The sequence below is a fragment of the Onychomys torridus genome, chromosome 20, assembly GCF_903995425.1.
Source record: "Onychomys torridus chromosome 20, mOncTor1.1, whole genome shotgun sequence".
Taxonomy (NCBI): Eukaryota; Metazoa; Chordata; class Mammalia; order Rodentia; family Cricetidae; genus Onychomys; species Onychomys torridus.
This window is the reverse complement of record NC_050462.1, coordinates 1150821-1166891: the sequence shown is the minus strand read 5'-3', so window position 1 is coordinate 1166891 and position 16071 is coordinate 1150821. Positions and strand designations below refer to the sequence as shown.

At 47.6% G+C, this 16071-nt stretch overlaps 1 protein-coding gene across 1 annotated transcript in view; it reads left to right on the top strand.

Annotated features, from left to right (window-relative positions):
* Window positions 1-14960, top strand: part of Nuak1 (NUAK family kinase 1) — a 67315-nt gene extending 52355 nt beyond the window's left edge. The window contains exons 5-7 of the mRNA XM_036170090.1: window positions 8530-8649; window positions 10718-10850; window positions 13788-14960. Coding sequence (XP_036025983.1) covers window positions 8530-8649; window positions 10718-10850; window positions 13788-14938 — 1404 coding nt within the window. The 3' untranslated portion in view covers window positions 14939-14960. The remainder of the gene's footprint in view (window positions 1-8529; window positions 8650-10717; window positions 10851-13787) is intronic.
* The last annotated feature ends 1111 nt before the right edge of the window (window positions 14961-16071 follow it).

Here is a 16071-nt window from a genome sequence, read left to right as displayed (position 1 = left end):
GCTCCTTTGAAAATGCAAGGGAGCAGTGACTTTGGGGTGAGCTGCTCCTGGGGACCAGGTTTTCAGCCTGGAACCCTATGTTTTTGTAGCCAAGTAGCAGACACGGTACTTCACAAAATTCAAGTTTGGTTCTGTATTCACTTTGTATTTTTCTTAGGGATCTCTGCTTCTGCTCCTCAAATTTTCCAGAATGGGAACATACACACACACACACACACACACACACACACACACACACACACACACAAATAAAGTCTTTCCTTTTAAAAAGCCATTATTTATTGTTTTCTCCATTGTTGAAAAGAATTCAACAAAGACCTCTTTTTCTACTTGAAAAAACTTGATGAGGGTCATTTACCAATGCAGAACGTCTAAGGGATGTGCCTGAGATCGCACCATGAATCAGTAGTTTGTTGTGTCTTTGTTTTCCCAGAGTGCCCCGTGGTGCCTGCATATGTAGGCATTTAGAACTGTTTGATTGGGGGCAAAGGGGTGCTGACGTAGGATTAGAACCCACATGTTCAACTGCCAGGCAAGCTCTTCTTATCATCTCACACCCACTTCCAAGGTTTTTAAGAATGTGTTTCAGCTGGTGTTGATCTGTCTGCCGGCTGCTTGGGCTCCACTCTTCCTGACTCAGCATTTTGCAGAAGCATATTTAGAAAGGACACTTGCTGACAGAGGCAGTCAGACACATGGCCACAAGCTGGCCTCTGTGAATGAGAGGCCATCGCTGCCTGGGCCGAGGGGGACCATGGGTACAAATGAATGTGCTACCAACCAACCGGATGTGAGCAGCAAGGTCTTCCTAAGAGTGTGTGTGTGTGTGTGTGTGTGTGTGTGTGTGTGTGTGTCACATTGGGGGTCCACATCTCCTGTGTTTAAGGAAGTAGGATGGCAGCCAGGAAGCCCCAAAAGATGCTTCTGGCTTAAGCTTGTTAGATGTTGCTACAATTTTGGTGTGATTGGTGTGAGCTGTGTGGCCCATTCCTCTCCCTTCTCTGCCTGAGGACGATTTGCAAAGAGCACATCTGGTTTTGGAAATTATTTATCTGGCCATGGCAAGAGGGTGCGGTTTCTAAAAATATTCCTGCAGTCCAACGGCAGAAGGAATGATTGCGATGCAGTGCTTGGGATTGCATTCCATGCGCTGTGGAAGTGTGGACTAAAATAGCACCCAGCCTAGCATTAATTTGCAATTAATAAAAACAGGCCAGATTCACATCCCACTCTCTGGGAGACTGGAATGCTGACAATTCCCATAGAAGGCTCCTGTAAAAGTGCCTCCCCGGAAGAGGGCCAGGCACCCGGGTCAGCTGACCTCCTCCAAGAGGGCTGGGAATGTGCTGAGCTCTCAGAGCTCAGGGTAGAGGAGCAGAGGGGAGATGATCCGCTGCCCCTGTGACAATGACAGCATGGCCACTGTGGACAAGAAAAGAAGCTCTGAATGGCAGGGACGAGATGAGATAGGAATCTTGGCAGCTTAGCACGATGAGGCTAGGGATCATGGACCTCTCACGCTGGTTAGACGAGTGTGAGAACCGTGTATTCTTGCATTAACCACTTCATTTACTAATTGTGTGTGCACGTGTGTACGTGTGTGTCGTGTTTATATTGCAGTATACCTCTGTTGCCTGCAGTCATTCACCTGTTCCTTCAGGAGCTGAATATCTACTGTAGGCAATAGTTCTTGATCATAAAATACTTACCGAGCCTCTAATACTGTATTTTTAATCCTGTGCTGGGTGTTGGGGACTTTAATGCTCAGTCAGATGGCCAGGACTCTTTTGTCCCGGAGCCCAGGGTCTGGCAATCTTAACTACTGGTGATAATGAGCCACCAGATGTTGAGAAGGCAAAGAAGATAAGGTTCTTCCCGGAGTGGACTTGGGATTCCAGCTGGGGCTGAGAGCAATAAACAAAGGAATGCATGATGCGGTTGTCCAGTGAAGGAAGTCAGGTCAGGTGGGGATGGAGCCTGGTGCTGCTGTCTAGTGAGCAAGGTGCAGGAAGCCTCCTTTGCATTGCACTTGGACTCCTCAAATCTACAGTGCTTTCTCCGGCTTCCTGACCTTGGAACATATTGTTCCCTCTGTCTGGAATGCCCTTTCCACTCCTCTTTGTCTGTCTGTTCTTCAGGAGTATTCCTCCAGAAAGTCCTTCTTATCCCCTGGCAGGCCAGATGCTCCCATGCCGTCTGGGCACGCTAAGCAGGAGGAAGTGAATCTGTCTAGCCAGATGGAGCAGAAAGCCTTGTGACAGTCTGAGTTCTGGAGGCTGGGGAAGGGTCCCGTGGAAAGGGATATGATGCTGAGCTTGCAGAGGAAGAGAAACTTCACTGAACTCCAGCTGGAAGCCAGCGGCCTGGGCCAGACCTTCTGTGTGTCTCCTTTGTTCTTTAGAACATCTTCAGATGAGGGGGACTGATGGCCTCATTGTGGAAGAAAGGAAGAGTCCTCTAGCTGCTGAGGAATGAGGCTGGCTACAGACCTCTGCCTACTGAGTCACAGAGTCTACTGTTTATTGCCAACCCTAAGGTTTGCCCTCTGTCTGAAGGAAGGTCACCTGGGGGCCCTTTCATTTCCTCTTATCTAGAGTGTTGCTGATTTGCAGAACAGCTATCCCTGGGAGAGACTCTCCAAGTGCTGGTAGTGACCAGTGACCAGGCTGATCGAGTCACTGTGCGCAGAACAGCCACACAGGACACTAGAGATGTGTGTGTAGCTAAGAGGCATGACTGTGCATTAGCATCCTTTGCAAGGTAGCCCTTGCCACGCCCTCGATTAAGTGTTTCCCAGATTGTCCGTGGTATGTGAGCTTTCTGAAGATGAAAGCCAGTTCACCTCCTCCTGTTCATTGTTCCACTCGCTGCCTTCCCTGCAACTGCACAGGACAGCGTGTGTCCTGTGAAGCCGCAGTAATTAACCCTAAGGCCGGAAAGGAGCAGTGGACCGTGTCTTCCTGCATGGAATTACTACCATTTCCTGTGAACAATAACTCCCCTTGACATGGAGTCTAATAGCCAGGATGGCTCTGTGCAGACTCCTCAGGCAAGCTGCTTGCCTCAGTTTCTTTATCTGCCAAGAGGGAATAATAATGAGACCATTCTCCAAGGGCTGTTGTGAGAACCGTCTTACAGGGGTTTATGGAGGGCTCCTGGACAGTGCCTGGCTCACAGCAATGCTGCTGTGCTCAATGCAGTCCTTACACCAAGTGTGATTTTCTCAGCCCTGGTTGTTGCTATTGCAGATCTGTTTCCTAGCAGAGGCAACTGAGACTCAGGGATGTGTCACAACTCTATTACTGAAAAGCCTGCTGTATGGTGGACATGGGGTTTGCACTTGCTGTGTGTAGACCATGGTGTCACCATCAGCCACGATTTACAGATAAGAAGCTTAGGCTTGGGAGGGCTGGAAGTACAGCTTTCCATTCAGCAGGCCTGGGGCGGGCCTGGGGCAGGCCTGGGGCGGGCCTGGGGCGGGCCTGGGGCAGGCCTGGGGCAGGGTCTGTTGTCTAAGGTGCTCTGAGATGCTGATGCTGACAATACTGGGTCCAGAACCAGGGAGGATCTAGTGGTAGACTGGCTGGCATGCCTCAGAGTTGGAAAGGGATGGAGCTGGGGTTGGAACTAGAGTACTTAAGCTTTTTCCTGTCCTGTGATGTAGCCACTCACACTGGGCCTGCCTCTCTCATACATGGGTGGAAATCATATCTCTTCTGAGTTGGCCTCTAGCTGTTAATGGAGATGGCTGTAACATAGAGTCTCCGGTCCTTTTAACAACTCTGTAGACAAGAGTTCTGAGCCCATTTTGCAGACAGACAATTGAGAGGCGTGATGGTACCTACCAATTATTACCTAGTAATGGCAAGGTCAAAGTTCAGCCCTGATTCTCGTGACTCCTAAGCCTCTGGTCTTTGAGTGCAGGGGACTTCCTCTAGGACAGAGCAAGGGACTGGCGGACATTCCTAAGAAGCCTCGTCACAAGCTTCCTTTATTAGCGGTTCAAATCAACCAGCTGGTCCCTCCTTTCCCATCAAGTGAGTTTGTCATTCACAGTGGCCTTGGGGTTAATTCTATTTTGATGGTGGCAAACTACACTCAATGTAACTGAAAACCTACATACTTGGGCATCTAGCACAGAAGTGGGAAGCTTCCCAGCCCCTGGCTGCAGACTACAGGCCTCCTCTGCCCCTGGATCTCCATGCCCATTATGTTCTGGCTCCTTGCTTCTCCTTCCCCCAGCCCCTGGCAATCACTACCGTTCAACTCTCTGTTTCTATGAATTTGTCTACTCTGGGGACTACGTATAAATAGAATCAGACAATGAGTGTCTTTCTGTGCCTGGCTTATTTCAAACTGCACCTGTCTTCAGGGTTCACCTGCGTTGAAATGGGGTTAATCCTGCTGACATGGGAATGATCCCCCTAATTTATCTCTTTCACTCCAATTTTCACTTAGGAGGGCACACCCCTGCAGAGGATGGATAGCCACAAAGACAGTCCAAATTAAACTCATGAGGTTTACCTTCTCTGTTGCCTTTCAGAGTGGAAGCTGAGCTGCATGCAGGAGGTAGTGTGAGATCAAAGGGTGGTTCTGATCCAGTATGGGACAGAGCAACAGTTTAGTATCAGCAACAACAACAAAAACAAATCACCCCCCCCTCCCCAAACAGAGAGGCCTCTTTTTCCAAAGCTGAACAGTGTGTCAGCAAAGAGCACCAGGGTGGGGCTTCAGAGTCCATGTTCCAAGATGCTGTGTAACGATGCTGGGGATGCTGGCTCAAGGACCAGATGGGAGTGGGGCCAGCCTGACTGGCATGCCTCCGTTCGTTAGAGATGGAGTGATGGGTGGAAATGTCCTTTTACAGAGTTGGGCAGCCATGTATCTTGTGACCGTCAGCAAATCTTCCTAGGACCCCCAACCTTCCGCAACTTCATTTCCTGCCATTCAGGTCTCTCCTACCTGGCAATCACATCTAAAATGTGATGGTTTTGCATAGTTATATTTACACTGAATCCTCACATATTTCAGTTTTTCCCTCATGCTTTTTCTCAGGTTGCTGGCATTTGTATCTAGTTTGAGTCTCTTTGTAGAGTGGTATTTACTTAGAAAGGAGGCCTTAAATAATGGCATTTGATGGAAAACTAGTACCACCACCCAAAGAAAAGCTTAAGAGTGAAAATAATAGAAACCAATAGCAGCGTTATTTTGTTTGGTGTTGGTCGCTGCTCCCAGCTGCGAGCCCAAGGCTGGTTGGGTCTCTCTGGAAAATGTGGAGATGCTTTAATGTGACCCATGTGACTCACCACCTTCCTGACTCATGTCAGAGAAGAGAATGACTTCTTCATTTTGTAATTCAAAGTAATTCACTTGTGTGACTGTTCAGCTTCTTGAACCTCTGTTCCTTTCTTGTTGACAGTCTCAGTGTTACGGTGAAGGCTGTCTCACATGTCCTGAGATCAATCACCTATCAGGATTTAAAGACAGATATGCCACTGCTGTTGGATACACTTCATATATGCTGTATGCCATTCCATAGTCATGACACAACACAGGCAGGAAGATCCTTCCTTTTACAGATGGGAGAACTGAGGCTTCTGAGAAGTGGATTCGCACCCAGTGGTGTCTCCTCACTAGCACTAGTTGGCATAAGCTCCATGTGGCTTTAAATCCTAGAGCTGAGTGGCTCAGGGTCTGAAAACACTGCGTGTGTGTTGATTAATACTGCTTTTCCGTTCAAGGGCCAAGAACACAGCTAATCTAGATTTCTATTAATCTTGTGTCCATGGCAATGACAGTTTTACAGGGAGGCTGATAAGCACCAGTCTGCGAGGATGGGAGTGGGCTGAAATGCAAACACACTTTCTCCAGAGTGCCTTGGTGGCAAGCAAAGATGCCCAGCCCATGTGTGAGAGGCGACTGTGTGCATGTGCAATGGGTGGGCTCACACTCACGTGTTTGTGCCCCAGACAGTATTGGCACTGGTGAGTGTATTCGCCTGCACTGTGGCTGAGCAGAGCTGCAGCTGTAGGCAGAGAGGCTGAAGCCTCAGGGCTCCATGGAACCTCCAGAGCTGATGCTGGTCCATTCTTCTGATTGACAGGGCACGCTTTGTAAAGCTTCCCACCAACTTCCTGCAAGCCAGTCAGGGGCCTTGATAAGCAAGTGGAATTCGGAGCAGTTAAGTGCAATCTGAGCCCCAAGAATGCCTTTCTGAGGGTGGTTATGCACAGCTGCTTTGAAGGACATTCCATTCATCCAAGGATGACTTTTTTTTTTTCAACAAAAGTAGGCTTATTGGAGGGGCTTCATTCAAAAAAGCTTCTTTGGCATTCAGCACCAGAGGCTCCCTGGCATGTGGCTCAACTAGCACATTGCTAACACTCAAGTGGAAATCAGGCTGGGCATAGTTGAACACACAGGGGTTCAGTTCGCAAGGCTGGCTGAGACTGAGGGGCCCGAAGTATGAGAGAGGCACATGTGCATGGCTGCCCAGTGCTCATATATCTTCAGATGAATAACTCCAACTCTTTCCTTGTTTAAGAGGAGTTCTTAAAATGTTGTGGTAAAATTACTATAACATAAAATTGACATTTTTTGAGCATTTAAAAAATTTAAATCCATTTTTAATTAGTATTAGGTGACCTTATGACATTTGACAAAAAGTATATTCATATTTTTATAAATACAGCTTTTGATAGATTAGAGGATTCAATGGGGTTGGATAATTGGGAGTTTTCAAGAAATGGTAATTGGGATTGTTACTACTTTATATAACTATTATTTCCTATGCTTTTCAAAATACAGCACCCGTTTCAGTGATGAGTATGTCTTGGACAGGGACAGCAGCCAGGAGGGTGGTACAAAAATGTGGAACCTGCCACAGGGGACTCAGAGTCTGGTAGAGAAGGCAGATGTGTATGTATGTGTAGTATGTACAGATGCATATATGTGTGCACATATACTATACACATACAGATGTAACAGCATTGCTCTAAAGGACATTACAGAAAACACCCTACAAAACTAAAGACAATACTACAGAAGTGAGGCTAGATCAAACACTCATACTGAACATCCACACTAGGGAGGACTCTTGTGTGCTCCATCACATCTCAGTTGATGCTTTCTTCTTAGTCTCATAATAAACCTGTGAAATGGGACAGGTAGATGTCCTGGGCTTCTGTCTTCTGGTGGTATGCCTGGCTCACAGCTGTTTTGATGATCTCCACGTCACACAGCTGGCCAGTGGTAAAGTTTAGGCTGAAATGTAATGATTCACAGATTAAATTTCATCCTGCGTCATACGCAGGTGGTGGCGTCAGCTGCACGAGTCAGGATTTTCTGCAGTGTGACATGCACACCACTGTGGGTGTAGTGAAGTAAACAGTCACTCACTAGTCCCCCTTAGTCAGGACTGGTGGCACACCTCTTGTCCCAGCAGGTCGAAGCGGAAGCAGGAGAATCACAGCATCCAGTTCATCCTGGAATACAGTTAGTTCAAGGCCATTCTGAGAAACTTACTAAGATCCTGTTGCCAATTAATAATAATAATGAAAGGACTAAGGTCTTGTGTTTAGTCCTGAGGGCTGGAGGAAAGGGAAAAGGTGAGGATTGGGCATGTAGCTCAGTGGTTAAGTGCTTGCTTAACATGCCCGAGGCCCTAGACCCAGTCCTCAATACAGCAAACTAAAACAATTCAAAATCCTGCTTCCTCTTAACTGGGACTTCCGTTTCCATGGCTTTAAATACCCACAGTATTCTATGAAATATTCCAGAAACAATTTGTGTGTTTTAAATTGTGTGCCATTCTGAATGGTGTGATGTAGTCTTGTACCATCTGTCTTGATGGGAAACGAGTCATCTGTTTGTCCAGGGTATCCATGTTGTATATGCTACCCACCCAACTGTCACTCACTAGTTGTCCTATTTGTCAAATTGACTGTTGCAGTACCTGTGTTCAGGTGAACTTATTTTACCCAATCATTGCACATAGTGCTGGAACCATGATACTGCTGTTAATTTTATTTTGGAATATTATTATAATTGTTCCATTTTGTTATTATATATTATTGCAAATCTCTTACTGTTTTGATTTATAAATTATACTAGTCATGCATGTATAGAAAAAAAACATAGCAGATACAGGGGATAGTATTTTTTGAAAATTTTAAGTATCCCTTTGCAACTTTGGAATATAGATGAGGCCTACCCTACACATTAATGCTTATTTGGAACATGAAGTGGCGATTTTTGTGGTAGCTGTTGTTATTGGGATGTTGTAGTTTACATGTGAAATGTCCTCCCCTGCTGGTGGTTTTGTTTGAGGAGAAAGTGGTTCATTAAGAACCTTGATGTTTTATAGTTTAGCCATACTGGTATTGGGTGCAGTGGGAAACACTGGTTGGTTGATGCAGACTAGGGACTAGAGAGACAGTGGTGGCCCAGGTGCCCTTATCTGCCCTGGGTGGCAGTTTTTAGACACTTCACTCTTTAACAGAGCTCTGTGGGTTTTGCTTCCCTTTGCAGATCGCTGACTTCGGGCTTTCCAACCTGTACCAGAAGGACAAGTACTTGCAGACATTTTGTGGGAGCCCACTCTATGCATCTCCTGAGATTGTCAATGGGAGGCCTTACCGAGGGCCAGAGGTAAGCAGCCTGCAGGTGTAGGTGATGGGAGAGCGGGAGGGAGAGGAAGAAGGGAGGCAAGAACTAGATCTGGGAAAGTTCTTAAAACCCCCAAAGACCAAACAAAGAAAACTTGCCATCATTTGATTTTAGGAACATTAATACAGGCCCTAGAGAAGATGTGGGGAAACCTTAAGAGAGTCCTAAAAGAGCAGATAAAGATGCCTGTTACACTGGATGGCAGCTGCTTAGGAGTTCTTTGATTTTTTTTTTTTTTTAAGATTTTTCCAAGGTAACATTTTTAGAAATAGTTGAGATCATCTGAAAATAATTGAAATCAAGTTAGTAAAGGACAAGTTATGCATACTGTGACACACACACACACACACACACACACACACTTTTTGCCAATTTAAAATTATTTTGTGACACCTTCCAATGTCATTATTAACATGATTTGTAATAACCACATAATATCTTGCTTTAGCATATGTTATTATATATTTTATAATTTCACTGGCTCTAGATGCTTAATTTTTCCCTATTATATCAAAATAAAGAGGGCAAAGAAAATTGTTATTGATGTCTATCTCTTTTGCCCATTTAGTAGTGTGTATGTTTAAGGAAATAACTTTTAGTGGTATCTTCTCTTTTCATGAGAAATGTATTTTGTGGCATGCCTTAGAAGGACTCGCATGGTCACTGTCAGAGACACATCTGCTTAGCCTGCTTTCAGTTGCTCTAATAAACACCACAATCAAAAGCAGCTGGGGGTTTAATTCATCTGACAGCACACAGTCCATCATGAAGGAAGTCAGGGCAGGAACTCAAGGCAGGAATTTGGAGGCAGAAACTGAAGCAGAGACTGTGGAAGAACTGTTTACTGGATTGCTCCGCATGGCTCACTTAGCCTGCGTCCTTGTATCACCCAGGACCGCCTTCCAGGACTGACACTGTCCCCGGCACATGGGCCCTCCCATGTCTGATTAACCAAGAGCGTGCCCATAGACTGGTCTACAGGCCACTCTGATGGAGGCATTTTCTCAGTTGAGGTCCCCTCTTCCCAGGTGACCCTAGCTTGTGTCAGATCGACAGAATCCAGCCAGCACAGTGTCTATGGAACTATGAGTTAGTATCTTTTCTTGTCAGATGGTGAGCCTCCCTTGAGGAGGTTCACCCAGCCCTCAGCCTTTAAATAGCAGCTGCTTGGTGTGTAGAAATGTTTTCTTCCAAATGTTTATCCATCTGAGAGTGTTTTGGTGGTAGGGCTGGGATAAAGGGAAGAATGCCAAGAATCACCAGCAATTAAAGTCAAGAGAAGGTCTTCAAAAATAAAATATAAGGGATGAACATAGGGTTCAATTTAGAAAAACGTTAAATCAGGCTGTAAATTTGTTGTTGGATGCTTCTTTGGTCGTTGGTGGTTGGTGTCTGAGGTGCAGAGCTAGCACTCAGGTCTGGGCAGCAAACATGCTTTAATTGACCACATTCATCACCCTTTAAAAAAATGAACAAACATTTAATAGCTGAGAGATTCCACAGAAAAGTCATATTTCTGACTTCTCTGTAAAAATCAAACACTCTGGCAGTAGTGGGCCTACATTTGTACACGGTAATATAAGCCATGAAGAAACTGCCTGCCTGAGATGGGTGAATGCACACTACACTTTGTCTCTGTCCCCAACTTTCCCCATTTACACCCCAAGTTCTTTTTTGCTTTTTTTTTTGTGTGTGTGTGTGTGTGTGTGTGTGTGTCTGTGTGTGTGTTTATTGTCTGCCCGGCTCTGACAGGGTACTTCCATTACCTGGAAGGTGCTTTTCTGGGGAAGCCATTTAGTTATCTCTATTTTTCTATTCTCATTTTTCAAATTGAGTTAGAAGCATTCTAGACCCTGCCTGCCTCACAGAATCATTATGAGAACCAGTGACAGTTCCCTACTTCAGAGTACTCTTAAACAGGTGGGCTGTGGTGAGAACCTGCCTTCCAGGTGCTAAATCCCACTCCTGAAGGTACAATGGGTGGCCAGTGGTTTGGAAAGCATCTGGGGTCTGCATCCTAGCTCCTCTGTCTCCTGTCTCTCTGCTCCAGGTGGATAGCTGGGCCCTGGGTGTCTTGCTTTACACTCTCATTTATGGAACGATGCCTTTCGATGGTTTTGATCACAAAAACCTCATTCGACAGATCAGCAGCGGAGAATACCGGGAACCCACGCAGCCCTCAGGTGTGTGTCCTGTGGAGGTCGGGGGTTGAGGGGAGAGTACTTGGTTTATCTACCCAAACTCACACACACTTTCTTGGTTTATAAGGCATCTCCTGTTATTTTCCATTCTTCTTTCATAGTAGTTCCTGGAAAAGCTGGCTTTTTAGGGTTGCCAAACTGCACCAAGTGAGATGTTCAGAACAGCTGTTCTTCAGATCGGCCCAAGAGTCCTTCTTGCTTCTACATTCTGTATAAAACGTGGGAAGCCAGTTCTCCACTGTACATTAAAGCTTTGGAAGGCTTTCTATTCCCGGAAGTCCTTCACAGGTCATGTAGGGACTCAAATCCCCACCCCCAATGGTAAGGCCCACAAGGGTGGCCATTCCTCTCACATTTTCACTGCTGTGTCCAGTGCCTGAGCTCTGGTGCACAGACACTGTTACATCATTTCTTCTTGTACAGCAACCATGTTATACTCTACAACAAACCTATCTGTTTAAACGACCACCATGGACAGTCAGTCCTTCAGGTAGGGTAGTATGGTTCTGGCTTCACGTGGCATCTCTACCTACTTTCAGCCATCTGGGAGTTGGGGTTGCAGCTGGGGCTGTGTGTCCCTTACCTCTGTGCCTATCTGTGTGGGCTTGACTCTTGAGGTGCCTCCCTATGGCTGGTCATTCCGGAACAGAGCCTGGATCTTACTTTCCAGCTAAGGGCTCTGAAGATGGAGAAGGTGTCAGGCATTCCTATTAATTGTGCTTAGCAATGGGGCTCTTGTTATCATTGGGATTTTTTGTTGGTCAGAGCAACCAAGGTCAAAAGTTCTATGTCTTCATGGGAGAGCGCTAGGTACATACAATAGTGTGGACAGGTGGCCAGCACAGAATGTGGTTAATATTTGTATACATTCCATTTAATGTACACACAGGTTTTTTAATTATTCACAATTGTTTTATACAATTGTTACAAACACAAAATGAGTGGATATTGAACCATTTTTGAAACATTTGAACCATGTTTCTAGGGGACACATAGGCTTAGCTTTAAGTCTCTGAGCCTGATAAGTACTTTTGTCTTTATCAGTATGTAACATTTTTTTGCTATATTTCTGTTTAGGAACATCTCATTTAGTATGCAATTTTGATCTGTTAACCTCAAATTCAGTGGCCAATGGCACCTTTACTCATGTCTGAATGAGTTTATTTAGCACACATGTTTTCTCCTAAAGGCCACCATGGTCTTCTTGCATTTAAGGACAGTATACAGAACTTCTGCCTTGTGTGTGGGGTGCCATTTTAAACGGCACATTTCTAGCAGGAAGAACAAAAATGTGACAAACCAAGCACTAAGCAAAAGGAGAAAGGACTGCATGTTTACAACCTAAGAGCAGCAGCCAGAGCACCAGGCATGCCTGCTTCAGAGCCCAGGACATCACTGCTCTGTGTATACAGGATGCCTGCAAAAGAGCTGTGGGCATTGGCTTGGGACTCACCAACAAATTTAGGTCAATTTGCCAGTGTAGCAAGATGAGGACTAACATGGGTGGGTAGGTAGGTAAATGGTAGGCAGATGAGGGGGCGTGGAGGGAGGGAGAGGGAGGGGAGGAGAGGGAAGGCAGACAGACGGACAGACAGACGTGACTTCTGTGGTGCTGGTCTTTTACTCACTAACTGGTACCAGTAAACTTCCTGGCACCCTGTAAGAGTTCAGGAAATCCTTACCGAGTGGTTGATCGCTCTGTACTTCTCAGGACTGTCTGATCACTCTGTCCCCACTGCTGGGCTCTACCAGCCTCTTATCAGCCTTTAGACACTCCTGAGGGAAGGAGGCAGCCTCCCAGGGTAAAACTCAGTGCCAGGGGAGGCGCAGGGCACAGCTTGATCCTGAAAGTTTATCAGCTGTGAGGTTGGCTCCTGCAGCTTCTTCAGCATCCTTGGGGGCCTTTCCTCTATCTCCCTGGCAATAGAATTTACAAAGGGACTTTTTTTTTTAAGAAAGGCTATGGCCACCTGGGTAGCAGATAGAGATCAGCCCTCGGTGTGGATACCAAGAGGGCTTATGTCAGCCACAGGAGGTGAGCTCACTGGGTGTGGCTCTCTAAGACGGGAGTGGGGCCAGCCATGTGAAGCTGTTCTCCTTGCCCGGGTGTGTCAGGCAAGAGCCACACCTGGCACAGGTGAGCGGCTGTCTCTCCATCCTCTGCCTCCAGCACCTTTTCCAGGTGATGAGGACTGTGTGTTTACATGTAGCCAGCTCTGGAAGGCTTCTGGTGAACACCTGCGTTTTGTTTTGGAGAGAATGATACTGACCAAAGCTGTAGTGAGATTGAGTGTGAATTCTTTCCCAGTTACCTGGCCTTTTGGACTTGATGCAGATCTGGGTGACAGAGAGATCAGTAGTTCCAGGACATTTCTTTACATGTGGAGAAGCAGACCATGGCTGGGAGGGGGGGTAGCACAGGTGATGACTGCCTGCCTAGTAGGCATGAAAACAAGAGTGTGGTCCTGAGAACTCACCCCCAAACACCAGCATGATAACGCACATTAGGATCTGCTGCTGGGGAGTTATAAATAGATGGGTCCCTGGGGCTGGCTGGTTAGCCAGCCAGGCCTGCTCAGTGAGGTCCAGGCCAGTGGTTTCTAGAAGTGGTCTCCACGTACACACAGATGTATGCACCAGCACACACGTGCACTTGACACATTGGAAGATGTACCACAGAAAGAAAAGGAAAACAAGTCAGGATGGGACCTGCTCTGTGGCTTGTGGTCCTGAGCCGTGGTTGGTTAAGTTTGTGTTGTATGGTCTAAAGACTGGCTTCCTGCTTCAGCATGAAGCTGGCACACTCCAAATGGATACTTTTTTTTCTTGAAGTGTGCGTGTCTCTGTGACCATTCACAAGGAAAGTCACCTGCCAAAAGTTCCCAAGGATAGCCTGATGCTTTTGTCTTTCACCCCTAGATGCCCGAGGACTCATCAGGTGGATGCTCATGGTGAACCCGGACCGCAGGGCCACCATCGAGGACATTGCCAACCACTGGTGGGTGAATTGGGGCTACAAGAGCAGTGTCTGTGACTGTGATGCCCTCACCGACTCAGAGTCGCCACTCTTGGCACGGATCATTGATTGGCACCATCGTTCCACCGGGCTGCAGGCTGAGGCTGAAGCCAAGATGAAGGGCCTGGCCAAAGCCGGAGCCTCTGAGGTTGTGCTGGAGCGGCAGCGGTCACTGAAGAAATCCAAAAAGGAAAGTGACTTCCCCCCGTCTGGCCAGGACGCCGTCCCTGAAAGCCCATCCAAGCTGAGTTCCAAGCGGCCCAAGGGGATTCTGAAGAAACGGGGCAACAGTGAGCATCGTTCCCACAGCACTGGCTTCATCGAAGGCATTGTGGGCCCCACCTTACCGTCTCCTTTCAAAATGGAGCAAGATTTGTGCCGGACTGGCATCCCCCTCCCTAGTTCCCCCGAGGCAGAGATGTCAGGGAAGCTCAGCCTCAAACAGTCAGCCACGATGCCCAAGAAAGGCATCTTGAAAAAGACCCAGCAGAGGGAATCTGGTTATTATTCATCCCCAGAGCGCAGCGAGTCTTCAGAGCTGCTGGACAGTAATGACGTCATCATCGGCAGTGGCCTCACTTCTCCTTCCTCAGAGGCAGCCCGGGGGACTTCCCACAGCCTGTCCTGCAGGAGGAAGGGCATCTTGAAACACAGCAGCAGGTACTCCGATGGTGCCACAGACCCTGCCCTTGCCGGCCCGGAAATGCCCACACTGGAATCCTTGTCAGCTCCTGGTGTCCCCCCTGATGGCGTCTCTCGGAGCTACAGCCGCCCGTCCAGTGTCATCAGCGATGACAGTGTCCTCTCCAGCGACTCCTTTGACTTGTTAGATCTCCAGGAGAATCGTCCCGCCCGCCAGCGCATCCGCAGCTGTGTCTCTGCTGAAAATTTCCTCCAGCTTCAGGACTTTGAGACCCTCCACAACCGGCCCCCCCAGCACCTGAAGCGGTACCGGAACCGGCTGGCAGACAGTAGTTTCTCCCTCCTCACTGATATGGACGATGTGACTCAGGTGTATAAAAAAGCCCTGGAGATCTGCAGCAAGCTCAACTAGCCCCTCAGGGCACAGAGGATGGGATGGGTGGGCGGGCGGGTCTAAGGGAGGCGGGGAACAGAACTCAGCTTCAGGCTGGTTACCTCTTTGCTGGCCATGGCAATGGACTGGAAAAGGACGGATAACTGGTAAAGTGTGGCCCGGCCAGGGTTTGCAGCCTTGAGTCTGCACCTAAAAGGGATGGAAATGGTTCTTTACCAGTTCAGAATGTGGGTCCTAACTGGCATTCCCATATGGCATCTCGCATAGGCTTGGCTCTCCAGGGAAGGCGATGTTGCCAGTGTGAAGTGGGAGGGGGCATTATGGGGAAGGGGTGTTTCCCTAGAAGTCATCTAGACATTTCTGGAGAAGGGGCAGGAAGACAGACCATCTGCTTTGGGTGAATACATTAGCAAGCCTGGTCTGACTATAGGGGCTAGTAAGATTTCAGCACCCTGAGCTTGACTTGGTCATCAGTTAATATCTGTACTGTGTGTTGGTTTGAGTAGCCGAGGCACAGCACAGGGTGATGTGACGCAGTACCAGTAACTGCCATGGGATCAGGAATGGCGGTAATAGCTCTCCCGCCAGGACTGAGCCCTGGGAGTTAGGTTACAGAGCCCTGTGGTGCCAGCTGACCCCTTCATGGCCGACCATGGCATTTGTTAATTTGCTCCTGGACCTTGAGTAGAAGACAGAGGGACTTGCTGAGAGCAGATGCTTTGAAATCTGCTAAGGACATAGGCATGTGGTGGTAAGTCTTTGACTTTCCAGGATCTGCTTCCTCTTTCCTGCCTGGTTCTTTAGCATAACATGAAGGTGGGAAGAAGGATGGTAGTGTGAGAGGCCAGGGCATGGTGTCTGACATGGCAAAGAGCCGCTGTGGCTCTTGCACAGTTCGATGGAAGGTGAGGCATGCCAGCCAGGGGCAACTTACCACTTTCTTAAATGTCTCGGTATTAACTGGAACACCGCCTCTTGGCTTCTCACCTGCATGGATGCTTGAATTGGATATGATGTGGTCAGGGCCTCCAGAGGATTTTGGTTCAGCTGCGGGCTCTGTCCATCCAGAAGTGTGGAACCTTAACAGTACATGGGTTGCTTTTAGGGAGCTAGTGTGTAGGTGGGCACGTGGATGCGGAAGGTACGGTTTG